This window comes from Hyperolius riggenbachi, chromosome 11 (genome assembly GCF_040937935.1).
Source record: "Hyperolius riggenbachi isolate aHypRig1 chromosome 11, aHypRig1.pri, whole genome shotgun sequence".
Lineage (NCBI taxonomy): Eukaryota > Metazoa > Chordata > Amphibia > Anura > Hyperoliidae > Hyperolius > Hyperolius riggenbachi.
In genome coordinates, this window is record NC_090656.1 from 33,591,719 (window position 1) to 33,612,661 (window position 20,943).

Genomic DNA, 20,943 nt, shown 5'->3' on the forward strand with positions numbered 1-20,943 from the left:
GGCTGAATTTTACAGTTGATTGTATAGATCCCGTACCGGATATCAACACCAAATAAGTACATCAAGTCTGACATTGCAAATCTGTTAAACAAGAAGACTAACACTTATCCAAAAAACAAAAACCTTAGAGATTTGCATATTTTTGAAATTTGCTGCACAATACTTTTGAACGTTTCTGCATGATTCTAGCATTGTACATTTGCATGATCTGAAAACCCTATTTGCACCCTCAAAGATTTGCATTGTTGTACTTCTGCTCCTGCCTTCGCATATACGGTACTTTACATATTTACAGCACGACTGATGAATATATATATATATATATATATATATATATATATATATATATATATATATATATATATATATATATATATATGCATGCAACGGGGCTGGGTGCTGGATGGGAGGTATGTATCCCCATTATTTGGGCTGTGGACCCTTTAAAAACCTGTACCTGGGAAGGAGTCCGGGTATGTTTGGCAGCAAGCCAGTTGCTGCTTTTGGTTTTTTTTTCAGGGCCGGACTCCTGGAATGGAAGGAAAGGAAGGGGTGGGCCTTCCCATTCCACCAAGGTACACACCTGGTTTTCTGTGGAGCAGAAGGGAGCTCTACCATTATTCGCATATCAGGAAGCAGCTCACATGCAGTCTGGGTGGAGTTGATGTGGAGGAGCATGTGTGCTGCTGTGCTGAGCTCCTGACAAGTCTGTTTGGAGACATTGCTGGAAGCCAAACTATATTTTGGACTGCTGTTTGTATGGCTTTGGCTTAAAGAGAACCCGAGGTGGGGTTCTGACAATGAAATCCGCATACAGAGGCTGGCTCTGCCTATACAGCCCAGCCTCTGTTGCTATCCCGATCCCCCCTGCGTTCTGCAATCACCCATAAATTACAGCTGCGCTGTGCGGGCTGTGTTTACCTCTGTATTGTCAGTCTCGGCTCTCCCCCGCCTCCTGCATAGCTCTGGTCCCCGCCCACGTCCCTTCCCTCCAATCAGCGGGGAGGGAAGGGACGCAGGAGGGGACCGGAGCTATGCATGAGGCGGGGGGAGCAGCAGACTGACAGTACAGAGGTAAAAACAGCCCGCTGTGGCATGCTGCGTGTCGACAGCGCGGCTGTGATTTATGGGTGATCGCGGAGCGCGCGTGGGGGGGGGGGGGGCTTAGGGGGGATCTGGATAGCAACAGAGGCTGGGCTGTATAGGCAGACCCAGCCTCTGTATGCGGATTTCATTGTCAGAACCCCACCTCGCGTTCACTTTAAGTAAATGAACTGTAATTGAATAAGCTGGACTTTTACTACTTCTATTGACTACAAAGCTGAAGTAAACTTCCATTTACTTTCCAAGTTATGCTGATGTAAAGCGGTTTATGTTACTGCTGCAAATAAAATGACTTTTGTTGTTTGTTACGGCGAAAACCAGAAATCGGCCAATTCTAGAATTGGCTGGCCGTTTCTAGAACTGGCTGATTTGACGTCGGTCAAAGTCCAAAATGCTGGGAATTTCTGACATTGTCCGGCCAGTTCTAGAATCCCAGAACATCCTGGGTCCTTTCCAGCACCATGAATGGCACTCGGAACTGAATCCTCTCTGCTCTGAAATACACACAACAGCATAATAATATTTTAAAGAAAAGCATTTCTTAGGTACAGCTGCAATAAATCTGCAGTGTGTCTACATCCTGCTTTCTTGGGAGCAGACATATTGTTAACATCCTGTGCTTTTAAATTAGCTGCTCTGCTGTGGCAGTCAGGTGACACAAAGAGAGATCAAATTACAGTGATGATTAGTCACAGATGAGGGGGATGCATGGCTGGGGGTGCTTTGCTGGGGGCTTTGCATTGCTGGAGGTGCTTTGCTGGGCGCTTTGCATGGTGGGGGTTGCTTTGCTGTGCACCTTGCATGTTCGGGGGGGGGGGGGGGGGCTTTGCATGGCTGGGGGGGGGGGTTGTGCTGGGTGCTTTGCTATGCACTTTGCATGGTGGGTGGGGGGGGGGCGGCTTTGCATGGCTGGGGGGCCTTTGCTGGGTGATTTGCATGGTGGGGAGGCAGCCTTTGCTGGGTGCTTTGCTTGGTGGGTGGGTGGGGGCGGCTTTGCATGGCCGGAGCGGCTTTGCTGTGCACTTTGCATGGCTGGGGGTGGGCTTTGCTGAGTGCCTTTTAGGCTGGGGGTGCTTTGCTGGGCTGGGGGGGGGGGGGGAGGGCTTTGCTGGAGGCTACGAGCGCTACTCAGACCTCCGATCAGGGCGACCAGAGAGGCAGAGAGAGGCAGAGCAGCGCACACGCTACCCACCCGGACCCATACACTTCATATGCGGAAGTGATCAATTATGTCACTTCTGCATTTAAGTATTTGCGTCCTGCAGGTCGCGTGTGAGCTGCTCTGTCTCTCTCTGCTTCCCCGTTCCGGTCGCCCTGATCTGAGGTCTATAACGGCAGCGGGTGAGGAGTGGTGAGCGGTGCAGGAAACTTCGGCCAAAGTCCGAAATTCACATCGGTTTTGTATATTGGCCGGATCAGCCGGCCACTTCGCGTTGTGAATGGCCAGAACCCGAAGTGGACAGACTTCGGGTTCTGGCCGTAACATATACAACTGTGTACTGCGTGTTGGCTGCGCCCCCTCTAAACAAGGTTTGTTAATTTGCACACATGAAAAAGTGATTTTCCTAACATATTCATTCAAGCCCATGTTGCAAAAATAAATGCACCCCAATTATAGTCTTAGGAGAAAAGAGGCAACCACAGGGGAGTCTGATTCATTTAAGAGGTGTTCAATGTCCAGCAGACAAGTGACTATAAAAGGGCATTACTTAAAAAAAAGTCCTTCCTATTTCATGCTTTCAGCAATGGCTCCACATGGCCGAGAAATGTCAAAAAAATCTGAGAAAGGAAATCATAACTTTACACAAAAAAAGGTGAGGGCTACAAGACCAGCAATGCTTTACATATCAGTCAAAATACTGTGGCAAAAGTGGTCCAAAAATTTAAGAAAGATGGAAGTGCAACCATCTTACAAAGACATACAGGCCAGTTAACATCTCAATAAGAGCATCTTCTGATAAGAAGGGTTGAAGAAAATCGCCATGCAAGTTCACTGCAGTTAGCTAAAGCAGCAGAAAGCCAAACTGGAGTGACCGTTTCCCGTGACACCATACGGCACACACTACAGAGGAATGGGCATGCATTGGTATCGCCCACGAAGGAAGTCTCTCATAAAGGCCATGCACAAAAAAAAAGCACGCCTAGAATTTGCTAGGGTCCATGCTGAAAAAGATGAAGACCACTGAGACTTTATACTCTGGAGTGATGAGGCAAAGATCACTGTTTTTAGAACTAATGGTTTCAAAACTGTATGGTTTTGTAAAGGTCAAGATTTCAAAGAAAAATGCATGGTGCCTACAGTGAAACATGATGGTGGCAGTGCCCTTATATGGGGCTGCATGCATGCTGCTGGTGTTGGGGAGCTGCATTTCATTGATGGTATCATGAACTCAACATTATACTGCTCTATACTGAAGGAGAAGATGCTGCCATCACTCCGTGCACTTGGTCGTCGTGCACTTTTCCAACACGACAATGATCCAAAACACACATCTAAAGCTACTGTTGCATTTCTGAAGAATAACAGGGTGAAGGTAATTGAATTACTGCCACAAACATGAATCAATTTTATTGGAATTCCACATGAAAGACCAATACAAAGTGGTATACACATGAGAAGTGGAACGAAAATCATACATGATTCCAAACATTTTTTACAAATAAACAACTGCAAAGTGGGGTGTGCTTAATTATTCAGCTCCCTTTGGCCTGAGTGCAGTCGGTTGTGCATAGACATTGCCTGATGAGTGCCAATGACTAAATAGAGTGCACCTGCGTGTAATCTAATGTCAGTACAAATACACCTGCTCTGTGACGGCCTCAGAGGTTGTCTAAGAGAATATTGGGCGTTCCAATGAGTCAGCACCGTCCTTAGTAAAACAAGCTCTTTTATTAAATATCAATCTACTGATTGGGTTAAAGTTCAATTCTTAGTCGGAGTTTCTCTTTAAATCTACTTCAATAGGACACTGCACTAGTTTGAAAAAGGGGAAACCAGCCAAATTCACTGTGAAATCAAGTTCTGCAGATTACTGACCTGCAGAGTTACCCCTTCTATAGGAAGATCGCAGAGTCCTGACCTGCAGAGTTACCCCTCCTACAGGAAGACCGCAGAGTCCTGACCTGAAGAGTTACACCTCCTATAGGAAGACTACAGAGTTACCCTTCCTATAGGAAGACCGCAGAGTCCTGACCTGCAGAGTTACCCCTCCTATAAGAAGAGTGCAGAGTTCTGACCTGCAGAGTTACCCCTCCTATAGGAAGACTGCAGAGTCCTGACCTGCAGAGTTACCCCTCCTATAAGAAGAGTGCAGAGTTCTGACCTGCAGAGTTACCCCTCCTATAGGAAGACCGCAGCGTCCTGACCTGCAGAGTTACCCCTCCTATAAGAAGACCGCAGAGTCCTGACCTGCAGAGTTACCCCTCCTATAAGAAGAGTGCAGAGTTCTGATCTACAGAGTTACCCCTCCTATAAGAAGAGTGCAGAGTTCTGACCTGCAGAGTTACCCCTCCTATAAGAAGAGTGCAGAGTCCTGATCTACAGAGTTACCCCTCCTATAGGAAGGACGTGCAGAGTTACCCCTCCTATAGGAAGACCACAGAGTCCTGACCTGCAGAGTTACCCCTCCTATAGGAAGACTGCAGTCCTGACCTGCAGAGTTACCCCTCCGATAGGAAGACTGCAGAGTCCTGACCTTCAGAGTTACCCCTCCTATAGGAAGACTGCAGAGTCCTGCCCTGCAGAGTTACCCCTCCTATAGGAAGACTGCAGAGTCCTGACCTGCAAAGTTACCCCTCCTATAGGAACACCACAGAGTCCTGACCTGCAGAGTTACCCCTCCTATAGGAAGACTGCAGAGTCCTGACCTGCAGTGTTACCCCTCCTATAGGAACACCGTGGAGTCCTGACCTGCAAAGTTACCCTGTAACATTGGGCTATGCAGTTATTCAGGGATCTCCCCGTTACACCAGTCTTTGCACACATAAGTACATAGGACTGCAAAAACAAAGTTTAATATTTGAGTTTGGTTGTTGGCATTTAATGATTTCAGATCTTATTGTATAACTTATTTTCACAGCTAAATTTCTGCTTTCCTTCCCATAAACTTAATGTCAGGAGTTCGTGCCTCCCCAGCAGCAAGCCTTGGAAGCCGGTCGCGGTGTAATAACCGTGGAAGCTGGTTGTGGTGTAATAGCCATGGAAGCCGGCCGTGGTGTAATAGCCAATGCCGGGATACATAAATCAGGATTGTAATGATGGAGACTCTGCCTTCCCCCTGCAAGACGTCAATTTGTATTAATCTGTTTAATGAGGTCCTAAATTGCGCTGATCACTGGCTTGTAATTATGCAGAATGAAAAACAACAAATCTTCAGCATTTTCCCACCATTACTGAATTAACGGCTTCTTCTCGACTTTCACTTCAGGGCATTGAAGAAAAACAGCGACTTGCAATTATAAAATCCGGCCAATTGAACCCAACAGTGAGCCATTAATTTGTTTTTTATTACGCGCAGTTACAAACTCAATTCATCCTTTTAAAGAACTCAATTAAGATCCATTAGGCTGTAACACGGCCAATCCCAGGATACTAGTCTGAGAAAAAGAATCATTTTAATCACACAAACTACATGTCCCAGCATCCACTGCAGCCTCAGGGATGTGTATGAATAGGGTGTAAATTAGGCTGCGCAGGCAGTGTCCTACAGTGGCAGGAAATATAAGGGCACTTCCCTGGCCTCCGTCTCTCGCCTTGCATTTCTCCATGACCTCATTATCCTCACAAGCTGACAATTAGCCAAGTGGCGTGTAAAACATAAGTGCAGCCTAGTACGGGTAGTCCCTGACTTACTGAAGACCCATCGAAAATTTTTCAAATTAGACTTTTAGATTCTGAGAAATCTTTTTAGATCTTGAGAAAATAGATTTTAAAAAAATTCAAAGAAAAAAAGGCTTTTAAATTTATATGAGTAGGTACAGGAGTCAGAGGTGACACAGAGGGGAACACTGGAGGTACAGGTGGGCATAGAGCCGGTACAGGGGACAGAGATGGCGCAGTGGTCCGACTTAAGAACAAATTGAGGTTAAGAACGAACCTACAGTCCCTATCTCGGTCATTAACTAGCACAGAGGCGCTGAGCTTTGCACCAGATGTGTTGCACTTGCACTTTTTGGAGTATATAAAAAAAATGTTTGTCGTTTTGAATATACACAACTCTCGTGTGTGTCTGCTTGGAGGAGGTAAGTCCACCTCTGCCTCCTCATTTTAAACGAGAGAATATTTTATCCTTTTGGCACCTGTGCCTGATTATACATTAACCTGGGACTACCTGTATATAAGAAACAAACCTAAACCTGGAATTCCCTGGAAGTCCTGACAGGAAGTGGCAGGGATAAACTGTGACAGGGAGAAAACAAACCCTTTTGTGTACACTGGGGAAGACTTAAAGCATCCATTGAAATGTTATTGTGCAACCTTATTTCCCACTTTAGGGACAACCAGGACTTACTTTAAAGTCATACTGTCACAGTACACCACCTCCTGGCAGCCGCTGTCACAGTCCAACACCTCCCGGTGGCCACTGCGACAGTACAACCCCTCCTGTCAGCCGCTGTCACAGTACACCACCTCCCGGCAGCCGCTGTCACAGTACACCACCTCCCGGCAGCCACTGCGACAGTACAACCCCTCCTGGCAGCCGCTGTCACAGTCCAACACCTTCCGGCAGCCACTGCGACAGTACACCACCTCCCGGCTGTCGCTGTCACAGTACACCACCTCCCGGCAGCCGCTGTCACAGTACAACCCCTCCTGGCAGCCGCTGTCACAGTACACCACCTCCCGGCAGCCGCTGTCACAGTACACCAGCTCCCGGCAGCCGCTGTCACAGTACAACACTTCCCGGCAGCCGCTGTCACAGTACAATACCTCCCGGCAGCCGCTGTCACAGTACACCACCTCCCGGCAGCCGCTGTCACAGTACAACACTTCCCGGCAGCCGCTGTCACAGTACAATACCTCCCGGCAGCCGCTGTCACAGTACACCACCTCCCGGCAGCCGCTGTCACAGTACACCACCTCCCGGCAGCCGCTGTCACAGTACACCACCTCCCGGCAGCCGCTGTCACAGTACACCACCTCCCGGCAGCCGCTGTCACAGTACACCACCTCCCGGCAGCCGCTGTCACAGTACACCACCTCCCGGCAGCCGCTGTCACAGTACACCACCTCCCGGCTGTCGCTGTCACAGTACACCACCTCCCGGCAGCCGCTGTCACAGTACAACACCTCCCGGCAGCTGCAGTCACAGTACAACACCTCCCGGCAGCTGCACTCACAGTACAACAACTCCCGGCAACCACTGCGACAGTACACCACCTCCCGGCTGTCGCTGTCACAGTACACCACCTCCCGGCAGCCGCTGTCACAGTACAACACTTCCCGGCAGCCGCTGTCACAGTACAATACCTCCCGGCAGCCGCTGTCACAGTACACCACCTCCCGGCAGCCGCTGTCACAGTACACCACCTCCCGGCAGCCGCTGTCACAGTACACCACCTCCCGGCAGCCGCTGTCACAGTACACCACCTCCCGGCAGCCGCTGTCACAGTACACCACCTCCCGGCAGCCGCTGTCACAGTACACCCCCTCCCGGCAGCCGCTGTCACAGTACACCACCTCCCGGCTGTCGCTGTCACAGTACACCACCTCCCGGCTGTCGCTGTCACAGTACACCACCTCCCGGCAGCCGCTGTCACAGTACAACACCTCCCGGCAGCTGCAGTCACAGTACAACACCTCCCGGCAGCTGCAGTCACAGTACAACAACTCCCGGCAACCACTGCGACAGTACACCACCTCCCGGCTGCCGCTGTCACAGTACAACACCTCCCGGCAGCTGCAGTCACAGTACAACAACTCCAGGCAACCACTGCGACAGTACACCACCTCCCGGCAGCCGCTGTCACAGTACACCACCTCCCGGCAGCCGCTGTCACAGTACACCACCTCCCGGCAGCCGCTGTCACAGTACACCACCTCCCGGCAGCCGCTGTCACAGTACACCACCTCCCGGCAGCCGCTGTCACACTACACCACCTCCCGGCAGCCGCTGTCACACTACACCACCTCCCGGCAGCCGCTGTCACACTACACCACCTCCCGGCAGCCGCTGTCACACTACACCACCTCCCGGCAGCCGCTGTCACACTACACCACCTCCCGGCAGCCGCTGTCACACTACACCACCTCCCGGCAGCCGCTGTCACACTACACCACCTCCCGGCAGCCGCTGTCACACTACACCACCTCCCGGCAGCCGCTGTCACACTACACCACCTCCCGGCAGCCGCTGTCACACTACACCACCTCCCGGCAGCCGCTGTCACACTACACCACCTCCCGGCAGCCGCTGTCACACTACAACACCTCCCGGCAGCCACTGTCGCAGTACAACACCTCCCGGCAGCCACTGTCACAGTACACAATGAACAGAGGCGCCAAAAGTATAAGATTAGATTAAATGAGCTTAAAAACCAACTTAAATGGCAAAATTGAAGGAGGAAGTGGTGGTCTTACCTCCCTCAAGCAGACACGACAACGACTGCGATTCAGACAGTCAAACACATTTATTAGGAACTCCAAAAAGAAATGCAACGCGTTTCGCAGGTTCAACCCCGCTTCATCAGGCAATATAGGGAGGAGTATCAAACAATCTGCACAAGGATTCAAATTAAGCGCCTCTGTGAATTTGAATCCTTGAGCAGCCGCTGTCACAGTACACCACCTCCCGGCAGCCGCTGTCACAGTACACCACCTCCCGGCAGCCGCTGTCACAGTACACCACCTCCCGGCTGTCGCTGTCACAGTACACCACCTCCCGGCAGCCGCTGTCACAGTACAACACCTCCCGGCAGCTGCAGTCACAGTACAACACCTCCCGGCAGCTGCAGTCACAGTACAACACCTCCCGGCAGCTGCAGTCACAGTACAACAACTCCCGGCAACCACTGCGACAGTACACCACCTCCCGGCTGTCGCTGTCACAGTACACCACCTCCCGGCAGCCGCTGTCACAGTACAACACCTCCCGGCAGCTGCAGTCACAGTACAACAACTCCAGGCAACCACTGCGACAGTACACCACCTCCCGGCAGCCGCTGTCACAGTACACCACCTCCCGGCAGCCGCTGTCACAGTACACCACCTCCCGGCAGCCGCTGTCACACTACACCACCTCCCGGCAGCCGCTGTCACACTACACCACCTCCCGGCAGCCGCTGTCACACTACACCACCTCCCGGCAGCCGCTGTCACACTACACCACCTCCCGGCAGCCGCTGTCACACTACACCACCTCCCGGCAGCCGCTGTCACACTACACCACCTCCCGGCAGCCGCTGTCACACTACACCACCTCCCGGCAGCCGCTGTCACACTACACCACCTCCCGGCAGCCGCTGTCACACTACACCACCTCCCGGCAGCCGCTGTCACACTACACCACCTCCCGGCAGCCACTGTCACACTACAACTGTACTGTGACAGCGACAGCCGGGAGGTGGTGTACTGTGACAGCGGCTGCCGGGAGGTGGTGTACTGTGACAGCGGCTGCCGGGAGGTGGTGTACTGTGACAGCGGCTGCTCAAGGATTCAAATTCACAGAGGCGCTTAATTTGAATCCTTGTGCAGATTGTTTGATACTCCTCCCTATATTGCCTGATGAAGCGGGGTTGAACCTGCGAAACGCGTTGCATTTCTTTTTGGAGTTCCTAATAAATGTGTTTGACTGTCTGAATCGCAGTCGTTGTCGTGTCTGCTTGAGGGAGGTAAGACCACCACTTCCTCCTTCAATTTTGCCATTTAAGTTGGTTTTTAAGCTCATTTAATCTAATCTTATACTATTGGTGCCTCTGTTCATAGTATACAATTTTGAGTCCACCCTTGGTGGAGGGTTGCTACCCTTTCTTCCGGTCTACAGAGAGCGACTTCTTAATCCTGAGTGGGGTCAGGACAATCTCCCCACCTGCCTTTACAGTGGTTGCCTGCTGGTGACCCTGACTTGTGAGTATTTAGCAATACAAACGTATTGCCACCTTGTCCAGTACGAATTACACTATTGGGGCTCTTGGTGTTCCCTGTTTTTATCTCTTTACTGTCACAGTACAACACCTCCGGCAGCCGCTGTCACAGTACAACACCTCTCGGCAGCTGCTGTCACAGTGCAACACTTTCTGCCAGTGGCCATCACAGTACACCGCCTTCTGGCAGCCACTGTTGCAGTACTACACCCCCCTGGCAGCTGCTGTCACAGTACAACACCTCCCGGCAGCCCATCACTATACACCACCTGCTGGCAGCGGCCATCACAGTACAACACCTCCCAGCAGCCCATCACCATACACCACCGAACACCACCTCCCGGCAGCGGCCATCACAGTACAACACCTCCCGGCAGTCCATTACCATACACCACCTCCCGGCAGCGGCCATCACAGTACAACACCTCCCGGGAGCCCATCACCATACACCACCGGCACCACCTCCCGGCAGCGGCCATCACAGTACAACACCTCCCGGCAGCTGCAGTCACAGTACAACACCTCCTGGCAGCGGCTGTCACAGTACAACAACTCCCGGCAACCACCATCACAGTACAAAACCTCCCAGCAGCCGCTGTCACAGTACACCATCGAACACCACCTCCAGCAGCGGCCATCACAGTACAAAAACTTCCAGCAACCACCATTACAGTACAAAACCTCCCGGCAGCCACCATCACAGTACAACAAAACACCTCCCGGCAGCAGCCGTCACAGTCCACCACCGAACACCACCTCCCGGCAGCGGGCGTCACAGTACAACACCTCCCGACAGCCGCTGTCACAGTACAACACCTCTTGGCAGCCACTGTCACAGTGCAACACCTCACGGCAGCCGCTGTCACAGTACACCACCTCCCGGCAGTCGCTGTCTCAGTACACCACCTCCCGGCAGCCGCTGTCACGGTACACCACCTCCCGGCAGCCACTGTCACAGTACAACACTTTCTGCCAGTGGCCGTCACAGTACACCGCCTTCTGGCAGCCACTGTCACAGTACTACATCCCCCTGGCAGCTGCTGTCACAGTACAACACCTCCCGGCAGCCACAGTCACAGTACTACACCTCCCGGCAGCCGCAGTCACAGTACTACACCTCCCGGGCAGTCACAGTACAACACCTCCCAGCAGCCCATCACCATACACCACCGAAAACCACCTCCCGGCAGCGGCCATCAAAGTACAACACCTCCCGGCAGCCCATCACCATACACCACCTCCCAGCAGCGGCCATCACAGTACAACACCTCCCGGCAGCCCATCACCATACATCACCGAACACCACCTCCCGGCAGCGGCCATCACAGTACAATACCTCCCGGCAGCCGCAGTCACAGTACAACAACTCCCGGCAGCGGCTGTCACAGTACAACACTTCCTGGCAGCGGCTGTCACAGTACAACACTTCCTGGCAGCGGCTGTCACAGTACAACAACTCCCGGCAACCACCATCACAGTACAAAACCTCCCGGCAGCCGCCGTCACAGTACACCATCGAACACCACCTCCAGCAGCGGCCATCACAGTACAACACCTCCTGGCAGCGGCCGTCACAGTACAAAAACTTCCGGCAACCACCATTACAGTACAAAACCTCCCGCCAGCCGCCATCACAGTACAACACAACACCTCCCGGCAGCAGCTGTCACAGAGCAACACCTCTGGGCAGCCGCTGTCACAGAACAACACCTCTGGGCAGCCGCTGTCACAGAACAACACCTCTGGGCAGCCGCTGTCACAGAACAACACCTCTGGGCAGCGGCTGTCACAGAACAACACTTCCCGGCAGTCGCTGTCACAGAACAACACTTCCCGGCAGTCGCTGTCACAGAACAACACCTCCGGGCAGCCGCTGTCACAGTACAACACCTCCGGGCAGCCGCTGTCACAGTACAACACCTCCGGGCAGCTGCTGTCACAGTACAACACCTCCGGGCAGCCGCTGTCACAGTATAACACCTCCCGGCAGCCGCTGTCACAGTACAACACTTCCCGGCAGCCGCTGTCACAATACAATACCTCCCGGCAGCCGCTGTCACAGCACAATACCTCCCTACAGCTGCCGTCAAAGTAAATGCACAGTAAAACAGACAAATTAATCTTACCATCATAATAAAACTTTACATCTAGTGGCAGAGGATCGTAGGGTGGAGCAAACACTGGGCCCTTGTGTTCCAGAAATTTCCATTTAATGCCATCTTCATATTTCTCTTCTTCCCACCTAAACAACAAAACAAAACATTAGGTTGAGAGAAAGTGCAAATTTGTGCAAAAGGGACCTCATCCAGAGGAAGGACAGGGCACAGATGGGCAGAGAAAGGACAGGGCACAGATGGGCAGAGGAAGGACAGGGCACAGATGGGCAGAGGAAGGACAGGGCACAGATGGGCAGAGGAAGGACAGGGCACAGATGGGCAGAGGAAGGACAGGGCACAGATGGGCAGAGGAAGGACAGGGCACAGATGGGCAGAGAAAGGACAGGGCACAGATGGGCAGAGGAAGGACAGGGCACAGATGGGCAGAGGAAGGACAGGGCACAGATGGGCAGAGGAAGGACAGGGCACAGATGGGCAGAGGAAGGACAGGGCACAGATGGGCAGAGGAAGGACGGGGCACAGATGGGCAGAGGAAGGACGGGGCACAGATGGGCAGAGGAAGGACGGGACACAGATGGGCAGAGGAAGGACGGGACACAGATGGGCAGAGGAAGGACGGGACACAGATGGGCAGAGGAAGGACGGGACACAGATGGGCAGAGGAAGGACGGGACACAGATGGGCAGAGGAAGGACAGAATACAGATGGGCAGAGGAAGGACAGAATACAGATGGGCAGAGGAAGGACAGGACAAAGATGGGCAGAGGAAGGACGGGACACAGATGGGCAGAGGAAGGACGGGACACAGATGGGCAGAGGAAGGACGGGACACAGATGGGCAGAGGAAGGACAGAATACAGATGGGCAGAGGAAGGACAGAATACAGATGGGCAGAGGAAGGACAGAATACAGATGGGCAGAGGAAGGACGGGACACAGATGGGCAGAGGAAGGACGGGACACAGATGGGCAGAGGAAGGACGGGACACAGATGGGCAGAGGAAGGACGGGACACAGATGGGCAGAGGAAGGACGGGACACAGATGGGCAGAGGAAGGACAGAATACAGATGGGCAGAGGAAGGACAGAATACAGATGGGCAGAGGAAGGACAGAATACAGATGGGCAGAGGAAGGACGGGACACAGATGGGCAGAGGAAGGACGGGACACAGATGGGCAGAGGAAGGACGGGACACAGATGGGCAGAGGAAGGACGGGACACAGATGGGTAGGGTAGGGAAGGACAGAACAGCACCAAACATACCTACTCTCTAAAAAGAAAAGTAAACAAAAACTTGTCAGTCATGTGCCAAAATCCCAGACACTTACTACCTGAAGTTAGAGTTAAAACAGCCAAGGAAATAGTTGGTACTGCACTCCCTTAAAGAGAAACTCCGACCAAGAATTGAACTTTATCCCAATCAGTAGCTGATACCCCCTTTTACATGAGAAATCTATTCCTTTTCACAAACAGACCATCAGTATGGCTGATATTGTGGTGAAACCCCGCCCACAAAAATTCTGAGTACATACTCTTGGCAGTTTCCAGTCTGTGAACCCTGTTGCATTGTGGGAAATAGCTGTTTACAGCTGTTTCCAACTGCCAAAACAGCAAGCAGCAGCTACATCACCTGCCAGCAGTAAAAATGTCACCATGTGAAAAATATCAGAATATAAATCAGGGATTTAAAATATTTTACAATGGGCAAACACTGACTAAATCATTTGTACATAATTATTGTAAAAATGAAGCACTTTTTTTATTACATTATTTTCACTGCAGTTCCTCTTTAAATTAAGCAGCATGCTCCCCTGCAGTGCCCGCCACCCACCTCCACTACCACGACTGCACTAGATGTCAATCTATTTAGGTGGTTTACAGAATGCCCAGTTCCAGAAGGATCTGGGATACCGAGCGGAGACTGTTTATTCTTGCATGCGCATATAGTGGTTGCAGGACGGCAACCTAATCTTGAGAGTATAAACTGGTAGTGGATGGTAGTGATGTTGTTCCTGGTATGCATATCTGGGAGGAGTGCAGCTGTGCAGGGAGGAAATATCAAAAGCTCAGTCTTGTCTAGACTAAGCTTCAGGAACCTGGGGGCCACCCAGGAGGAAATGAATGCTAGGCAGAAGGAGACCTTGTCCATGATGGAGGAGGAGAGATCCGGGTGTGGAGGTATGTCTGGGTGTCATTGGCATACAGGTGGTAGTTGAAGCCCATGGAGAAGATTATTTTCCCAGTCCCAAAAACAAAGGTGCTGCTTGGCCTGAGCAGTGAGGGCACACGCCACTGCTCTCTTGCCCTGGGTATCAATCCAGTGTACTAAAGTTTATTTTCCTGTCAAAATGCAGTGAATATGAATCCTAATGGGAAAATTCACTATAGCGACACCATATTCAATAAGGCCCAAACTCTCAGCAGGAAAGCGTTAGTTAAATTTTTCTTTAATACTGAAAACACCCAGGAAGAGCTCCCTGCAGACATACAAATAAGCTCTTATTTCACATTTACATTTTAGAATATAAGGAGTAATTTCTTAGCCATAACTTATTGTGTCTCACTATTCCTATCTGCCGGTTTAACGACTTCAGGACTGCCGTCTTAACCACTTCCCAACTGAGGGGTTTTACCCCTGGAGCACCAGAGCAATTTTCACCTTTCAGCGCTCCTTCCATTCATTCGTCTATAACTTTATCATTACTTATCACAATGAAATGAACTAAATCTTGTTTTTTTTTTTACCACCAATTAGGCTTTTTTTAGGTGGGACATTATGCCAATAATTATTTTATTCTTAGGCCTCTTGCACACTGCATGCATTTCAGATTCCGATTCCGCTTTTTAATCTGTTTTTACATCCGATTCCGATTCAGATTTTTAATCTTAACTGCATGCTGCGTTTTTTGATCCGTTTTTCTGTTGAATGTATTCAAGGAAAATCGGAAACGGAATCGGAATCGGAATCGGAAACGGAATCGGAATCGGAATCGGAAAACGGATTTGCAGTGTGCAGGGAGCCTAAATGTGTTTTAATGGGAAAATAGGACAAAATGTGGTGAAAAAAATCATTTTTCAGTTTTCGGCCATTATAGTTTTTAAATAATGCATGCTACTGTAATTAAAATCCATGAAATTTACCAATTTGTCCCGGTTATTACACCATTAAAATTATGTCCCTATCACAATGTTTGGCGCCAATATTTTATTTGGAAAAAAAGGTGCATTTTTTCCAGTTTTGCGTCCATCCCTAATTACAAGCCCATAGTTTATAAAGTAACAGTGTTATACCCTCTTGACATAAATATTTAAAGAGAGTCTGAAGCGAGAATAAATTTCGCTTCAGACCTCATAAATAGCAGGGGCATGCGTGCCCCTGCTAAAATGCCGCTATCCCGCTGCTTAACGGGGGTCCCTGATCCCACAAATCCCCTCGGTGCAGCAGGGGAGCGCTTGCTGGTTGAGGCAGGGCTAACCGCCGCAGTCCTGCCCCACGCGCGTCTGTCAGCGCGTATCTCTGCCTCTCCCCCGCCCCTCTCAGTCTTCCTTCACTGAGAGGGGCGGGGGAGAGGCGGCAATGCGCCGCTGATAGACGCGACTGGAGGCAGGGCTGCAGCGGTTAGCCCTGCCTCCAGGAGCGACCAAATGTACGACCAAGTAGTGCGGGGGGGATTTGGGGGTGAAGGGACCCCCGTTTAGTGGGGCGATAGCGGCGGTTTAGCAGGGGCACACATGCCCCTGCTAACTTTGAGCTCTGAAGCGAGATTTATTCTCGCTTCAGAGTCTCTTTAAAGAGTTCAGTCCCTAAGGTAACTATGTATTTTTTTTATTGTAATTTTTTTTCTTATTACAAAAAATAAATAAATAATAATTGGGTAGTGTGGGAGGTAATGAGTTAATTTATAATGTAAAACTATGTATTTGTATATGAAAAATGTTTTTGGGTGTAGTTTTACTATTTGGCCACAAGACGGCCACAGTAATTTTTTGTAAATGCGTCCTGTAAGCGTAGGAAGTACAACGAGGCTGGGAAACTTTTTTTTTGCACAATGATTGCGCTGCTTCTCATAGCGTAGATACACGTACCATGGTGGTAAAGTGGTTAAAACCCCCTTAAAGCGGAATATAACCCTGCATTTCAACTTCGCTCTAAACCATTATTTACAGCATATTATATGCAACCAGCATTTTTTTTTTTACTAGACCAGCATTGGAAGGGTTAAACACAGAGGTTTAAAGTTCCGTGGAGAGATATGCAGAAGTTCAGATAGATACATTTTAACTAAATATAATGTAACAAGTTATAAATGTTACACACTCCAGCTCCTCAGTCAGAGAGTGAGTCACATTCCACACTTACATACATTTATGTAAACTAAATGTATCTATGTCAGCTTCGGATGCGTCTGCAGAAATCTAAAGGAACTTTAAAGCTGTGTGTAACCCTTCCAATGCTGGTCTAGTAAAAAAAAAAAATGCTGGTTGCATATAATATACTGTAAATAATGTTTTAGAGCAACGTTGAATTGCAGGGTTATATTACGCTTTAAGGACTAGACACTTTTTTTCCATTCAGACCACTGCAGCTTTCACGGTGTATTGCTCGGTCATACAACCTACTATCTAAATGAATTTTTCTTGTCAATAATAAAGCTTTCTTTTGGTGCTATTTGATTGCTGCTGTGATTTTTAGTTTTTATTATATTCATCAAAAAAGACATGAATTTTGTCAAAAAAAATGATTTTTTAACTTTCTGTGCTGACATTTTTCAAATAAAGTAAAAATTCTATATAAACATTTCTCCAAATTTATTGTGCTACATGTCTGATAAAAAAATCCAATAAGAGTATATTTAATGGTTTGGGTAAAAGTTATAGCGTTTACAAACTATGGTGCAAAAAGTGAATTTTCCCATTTTGAAGCATCTCTGACTTTTCTGAGCACCTGTCATGTTTCATGAGGGGCTAGAAATCCAGGATAGTATAAATACCCCCCAAATGACCCTATTTTGGAAAGAAGACATCCCAAAGTATTCACTTAGAGGCATGGTGAGTTCATAGAAGATTTTATTTTTTGTCACAAGTTAGCGGAAATTGATTTTTATTGTTTTTTTTCCACAAAGTGTCATTTTCCACTAACTTGTGACAAAAAATAAAATCTTCTATGAACTCACCATACACCTAACGGAATACCTTGGGGTGTCTTCTTTCTAAAATGTGGTCACTTGTGGGGTTCCCATACTGCCCTGGCATTTTAGGGGCCCTAAACTGTGAGGAGTAAACTGGAAACCAAATGCCTCAAAATGACTGTTAAGGGGTATAAGGGGTATAAGCATCTGCAAATTTTGATGACAGGTGGTCTATGAGGGGCCGAATTTTGTGTAACCGGTTATAAGCAGGGTGGCCTCTTAGGTGACAGTTTGTATTGGCACTGAAGTGCAGGAAGCGCATGATGTTCTCAAATTGTGACCTGGAAATGGCAGCAGAGAACATGGGCATGGGCGTCCGCACATATGGCAAAACCGGGCATCTGCCCGAGCCTGGCCGCCCGCTGCCCCCCCCTGGCCACGTGCCCGTGCAGCCAGCAGGAGGGAACAGAGCAGAGAAGAGAGAGAGCTATGGGCACAGTGGGGAAGGGCGGACGTCTCCCCCCCCTTCCCTCACCTTAGGGGGCTCTAAGAGCGAGAGAGGGAGGGAGAGCCCCCTAAGGTGAGTGCCCATAGCTCTCCCTCTTCTCTCCGCTGCTCCCCTCCTCCTGCACACATGGCCATTTTTTCTGGGGACATATACCCCTGGCTACATATACTGGGACATATACCCCTGCCTACATATACTGGGACATAAACCCCTGCCTACATATACTGGGACATAAACCCCTGCCTACATATACTGGGACATAAACCCCTGCCTACATATACTGGGACATAAACCCCTGCCTACATATACTGGGACATAAACCCCTGCCTACATATACTGGGACATATACCCCTGCCTACATATACTGGGACATATACCCCTGCCTACATATACTGGGACATATACCCCTGCCTACATATACTGGGACATATACACCTGCCTACATATACTGGGACATATACCCCTGCCTACATATACTGGGACATATACCCCTGCCTACATATACTGGGACATATACCCCTGCCTACATATACTGGGACATATACCCCCTGCCTACATATACTGGGACATATACCCCTGCCTACATATACTGGGACATATACCCCTGCCTACATATACTGGGACATATACCCCTGCCTACATATACTGGGACATATACCCCTGCCTACATATACTGGGACATATACACCTGCCTACATATACTGGGACATATACCCCTGCCTACATATACTGGGACATATACACCTGCCTACATATACTGGGACATATACCCCCTGCCTACATATACTGGGACATATCCCCCTGCCTACATATACTGGGACATATACCCCTGCCTACATATACTGGGACATATACCCCTGGCTACATATACTGGGACATATACCCCCTGCCTACATATACTGGGACATATACCCCTGCCTACATATACTGGGCACATATACCCCTGGCTACCTGTTCTGGGGACATCTCTACCCCTGGCTACCAGTTCTGGGGTCATCTATACCGCTGGCCACCTATTCTGGGGACACCTATAGACCTGGGGCTACCTATTTTTGGGGAACCACTGCTGTCAGATTGAGTGTATTTTGGGGAACTGCTGCCAGGTGAGAGGTGTCTACATATTAAGGGGGCATTCTGCCTATTTATGTGAAAAGCTGTCTATGTGCCTCATGACTGCTGAATTTGTCTTGTTGCAGGCCTCATGGTTACTGACTTTGTCTTGTTGGGGGCCTCATGATTTGTTGGGGGCCTCAAGATTGCTGAATTTGTCTTGTTGGGGGCCTCATGATTGCTGAGTTGGTCATGTTGGGGGCCTCATGATTGCTGAATTTGTCTTGATGGGGGGGGGCCTCATGATTGCTGAATTTGTCTTGTTGGGGGTCACATGATTGCTAACTGCGAGACTATGGAAAAAGCTGAATCATCATCATATGAGACAATAGCATTAAACCTACTTTTTCCGCTTTTTAAAACAGAAAATGAAACTAGGAGGTTCTAAAAAAAAAAGAATAATTTTTTTCAGGAGTACGATGGATGAAATTGTTTATCTTCACAGTTTATTTTCAACTTAATTTTCCATAATGTTCATGTATGAGTTAAAACGTTTGTATTTAGTTTAAATTGCTGTTGGCACTTTGTGATAGTAAAGTGACTTTGCAGTTTGGACACTCGACCTCCAAAAGGTTCGCCACCACTGTCCTAATCTAATGTCCCACCATTGCTTAGTTCATGTAAACTTGTCTCCACCCACGACCACACCCACATTCTGGTTCATGACCACACCCATTTTTCGGCATGACGTAGCTCCATTCTTAGCGCGCCACACAACACCAGCGCCGCCCCGCTTTTTGCTCCCCACTTTTTGCCCCCCCCCCCTGGAAAATTTTCTGCGGACGCCCATGAACATGGGCATGTGATGTATTGGGTGCGTAGACCAAGAAGACCACAATACATTCTTTTTGACTAGACCAATGTTAAGGAGAAGGCCCCAAACAATGTTACGTTCGGAAACTTGGAGTGCTTTCAACCGAAAAGGCAGGGCATGGTAGCTTCTTGGATTGGCGGTTGCGTATTGTGTGGCATAACGGTTGGTCTCAGCCTAAGTCGTAGAGACCAGCAGTGATCAGAAAAAAAATTCTGTCACTGCAGTGGGGCGGGTGAGGGTTTGGCCGGGTGATCAGAAACCCGCAGGGGGCAGATTAGGGCCTGATCTGATGGAGAGTAGTGCTAGTGGGTGACAGGAGGTGATTTATGGGTGTCTCAGGGGGTGATTAGAGGGGAGAATAGATGCAATCAATGCACTGGGGAGGTGATCGGAAGGGGATTTGAGGGGGATCTGAGGGTTTGGCCGAGTGATCAGGAGCCCACACGGGGGAAAATTAGGGCCTGATCTGATGGGTAGGTGTGCTAGGGGGTGATAGGTGGTGACAGGAGGTGATTGATGGGTGTCTCAGGGTGTGATTAGAGGGGAGAACAGATGTAAATTATGCACTGGGTAGGTGATGGGGGAAGGGGGTGTCTGAGGGCAATCTGAGGGTGTGGGCGAGTAATTGGGTGCCCGCAAGGGGCAGATTAGGGTCTGATCTGATGGGTAGCAGTGACAGGTGGTGACAGGGGGTGACGGAGTGATTGATAGGTGATCAGGGTGTGATTAGAGGGGAGAATGCAAGCAATGCACTGGCGAGGTGATCGGGGGGGTCTGAGGGTGATCTGAGGGTGTGGACGGGTGATTGGGTGCTGTGGGCGATTAGGGGGGGCAGGATCAGTCTGTTTGTCATTACAGTCACAGCTGCAACCTCCCCTGGTGGTCCCTTGATCACTGGGACCACCAGCGTAGGAGGCAGCCTGTATAATACGCTTTGTATACATTACAAAGCGTATTATATGCTTTGAACGCGGCAGATTGGGGGTTAACAACCCGCCGGTGTGGCTAATTGGCCGGCGGATTGACGTCGCGGGTGGGCGGAGCCTAATGCCGGCATGTGCGCGCGCATCTATGTACGT

At 49.7% G+C, this 20,943-nt stretch overlaps 1 protein-coding gene across 3 annotated transcripts in view; it reads right to left on the reverse strand.

Annotated features, from left to right (window-relative positions):
- The window catches only part of LOC137538547 (DNA topoisomerase I, mitochondrial-like), a 197,051-nt gene that overhangs the window by 100,682 nt on the left and 75,426 nt on the right, over window positions 1-20,943 (reverse strand). For all 3 annotated transcript variants that reach the window (XM_068260787.1, XM_068260788.1, XM_068260786.1), the window contains exon 7: window positions 12,312-12,427. In XM_068260787.1, the coding sequence (XP_068116888.1) occupies window positions 12,312-12,427 (116 nt within the window). The remainder of the gene's footprint in view (window positions 1-12,311; window positions 12,428-20,943) is intronic.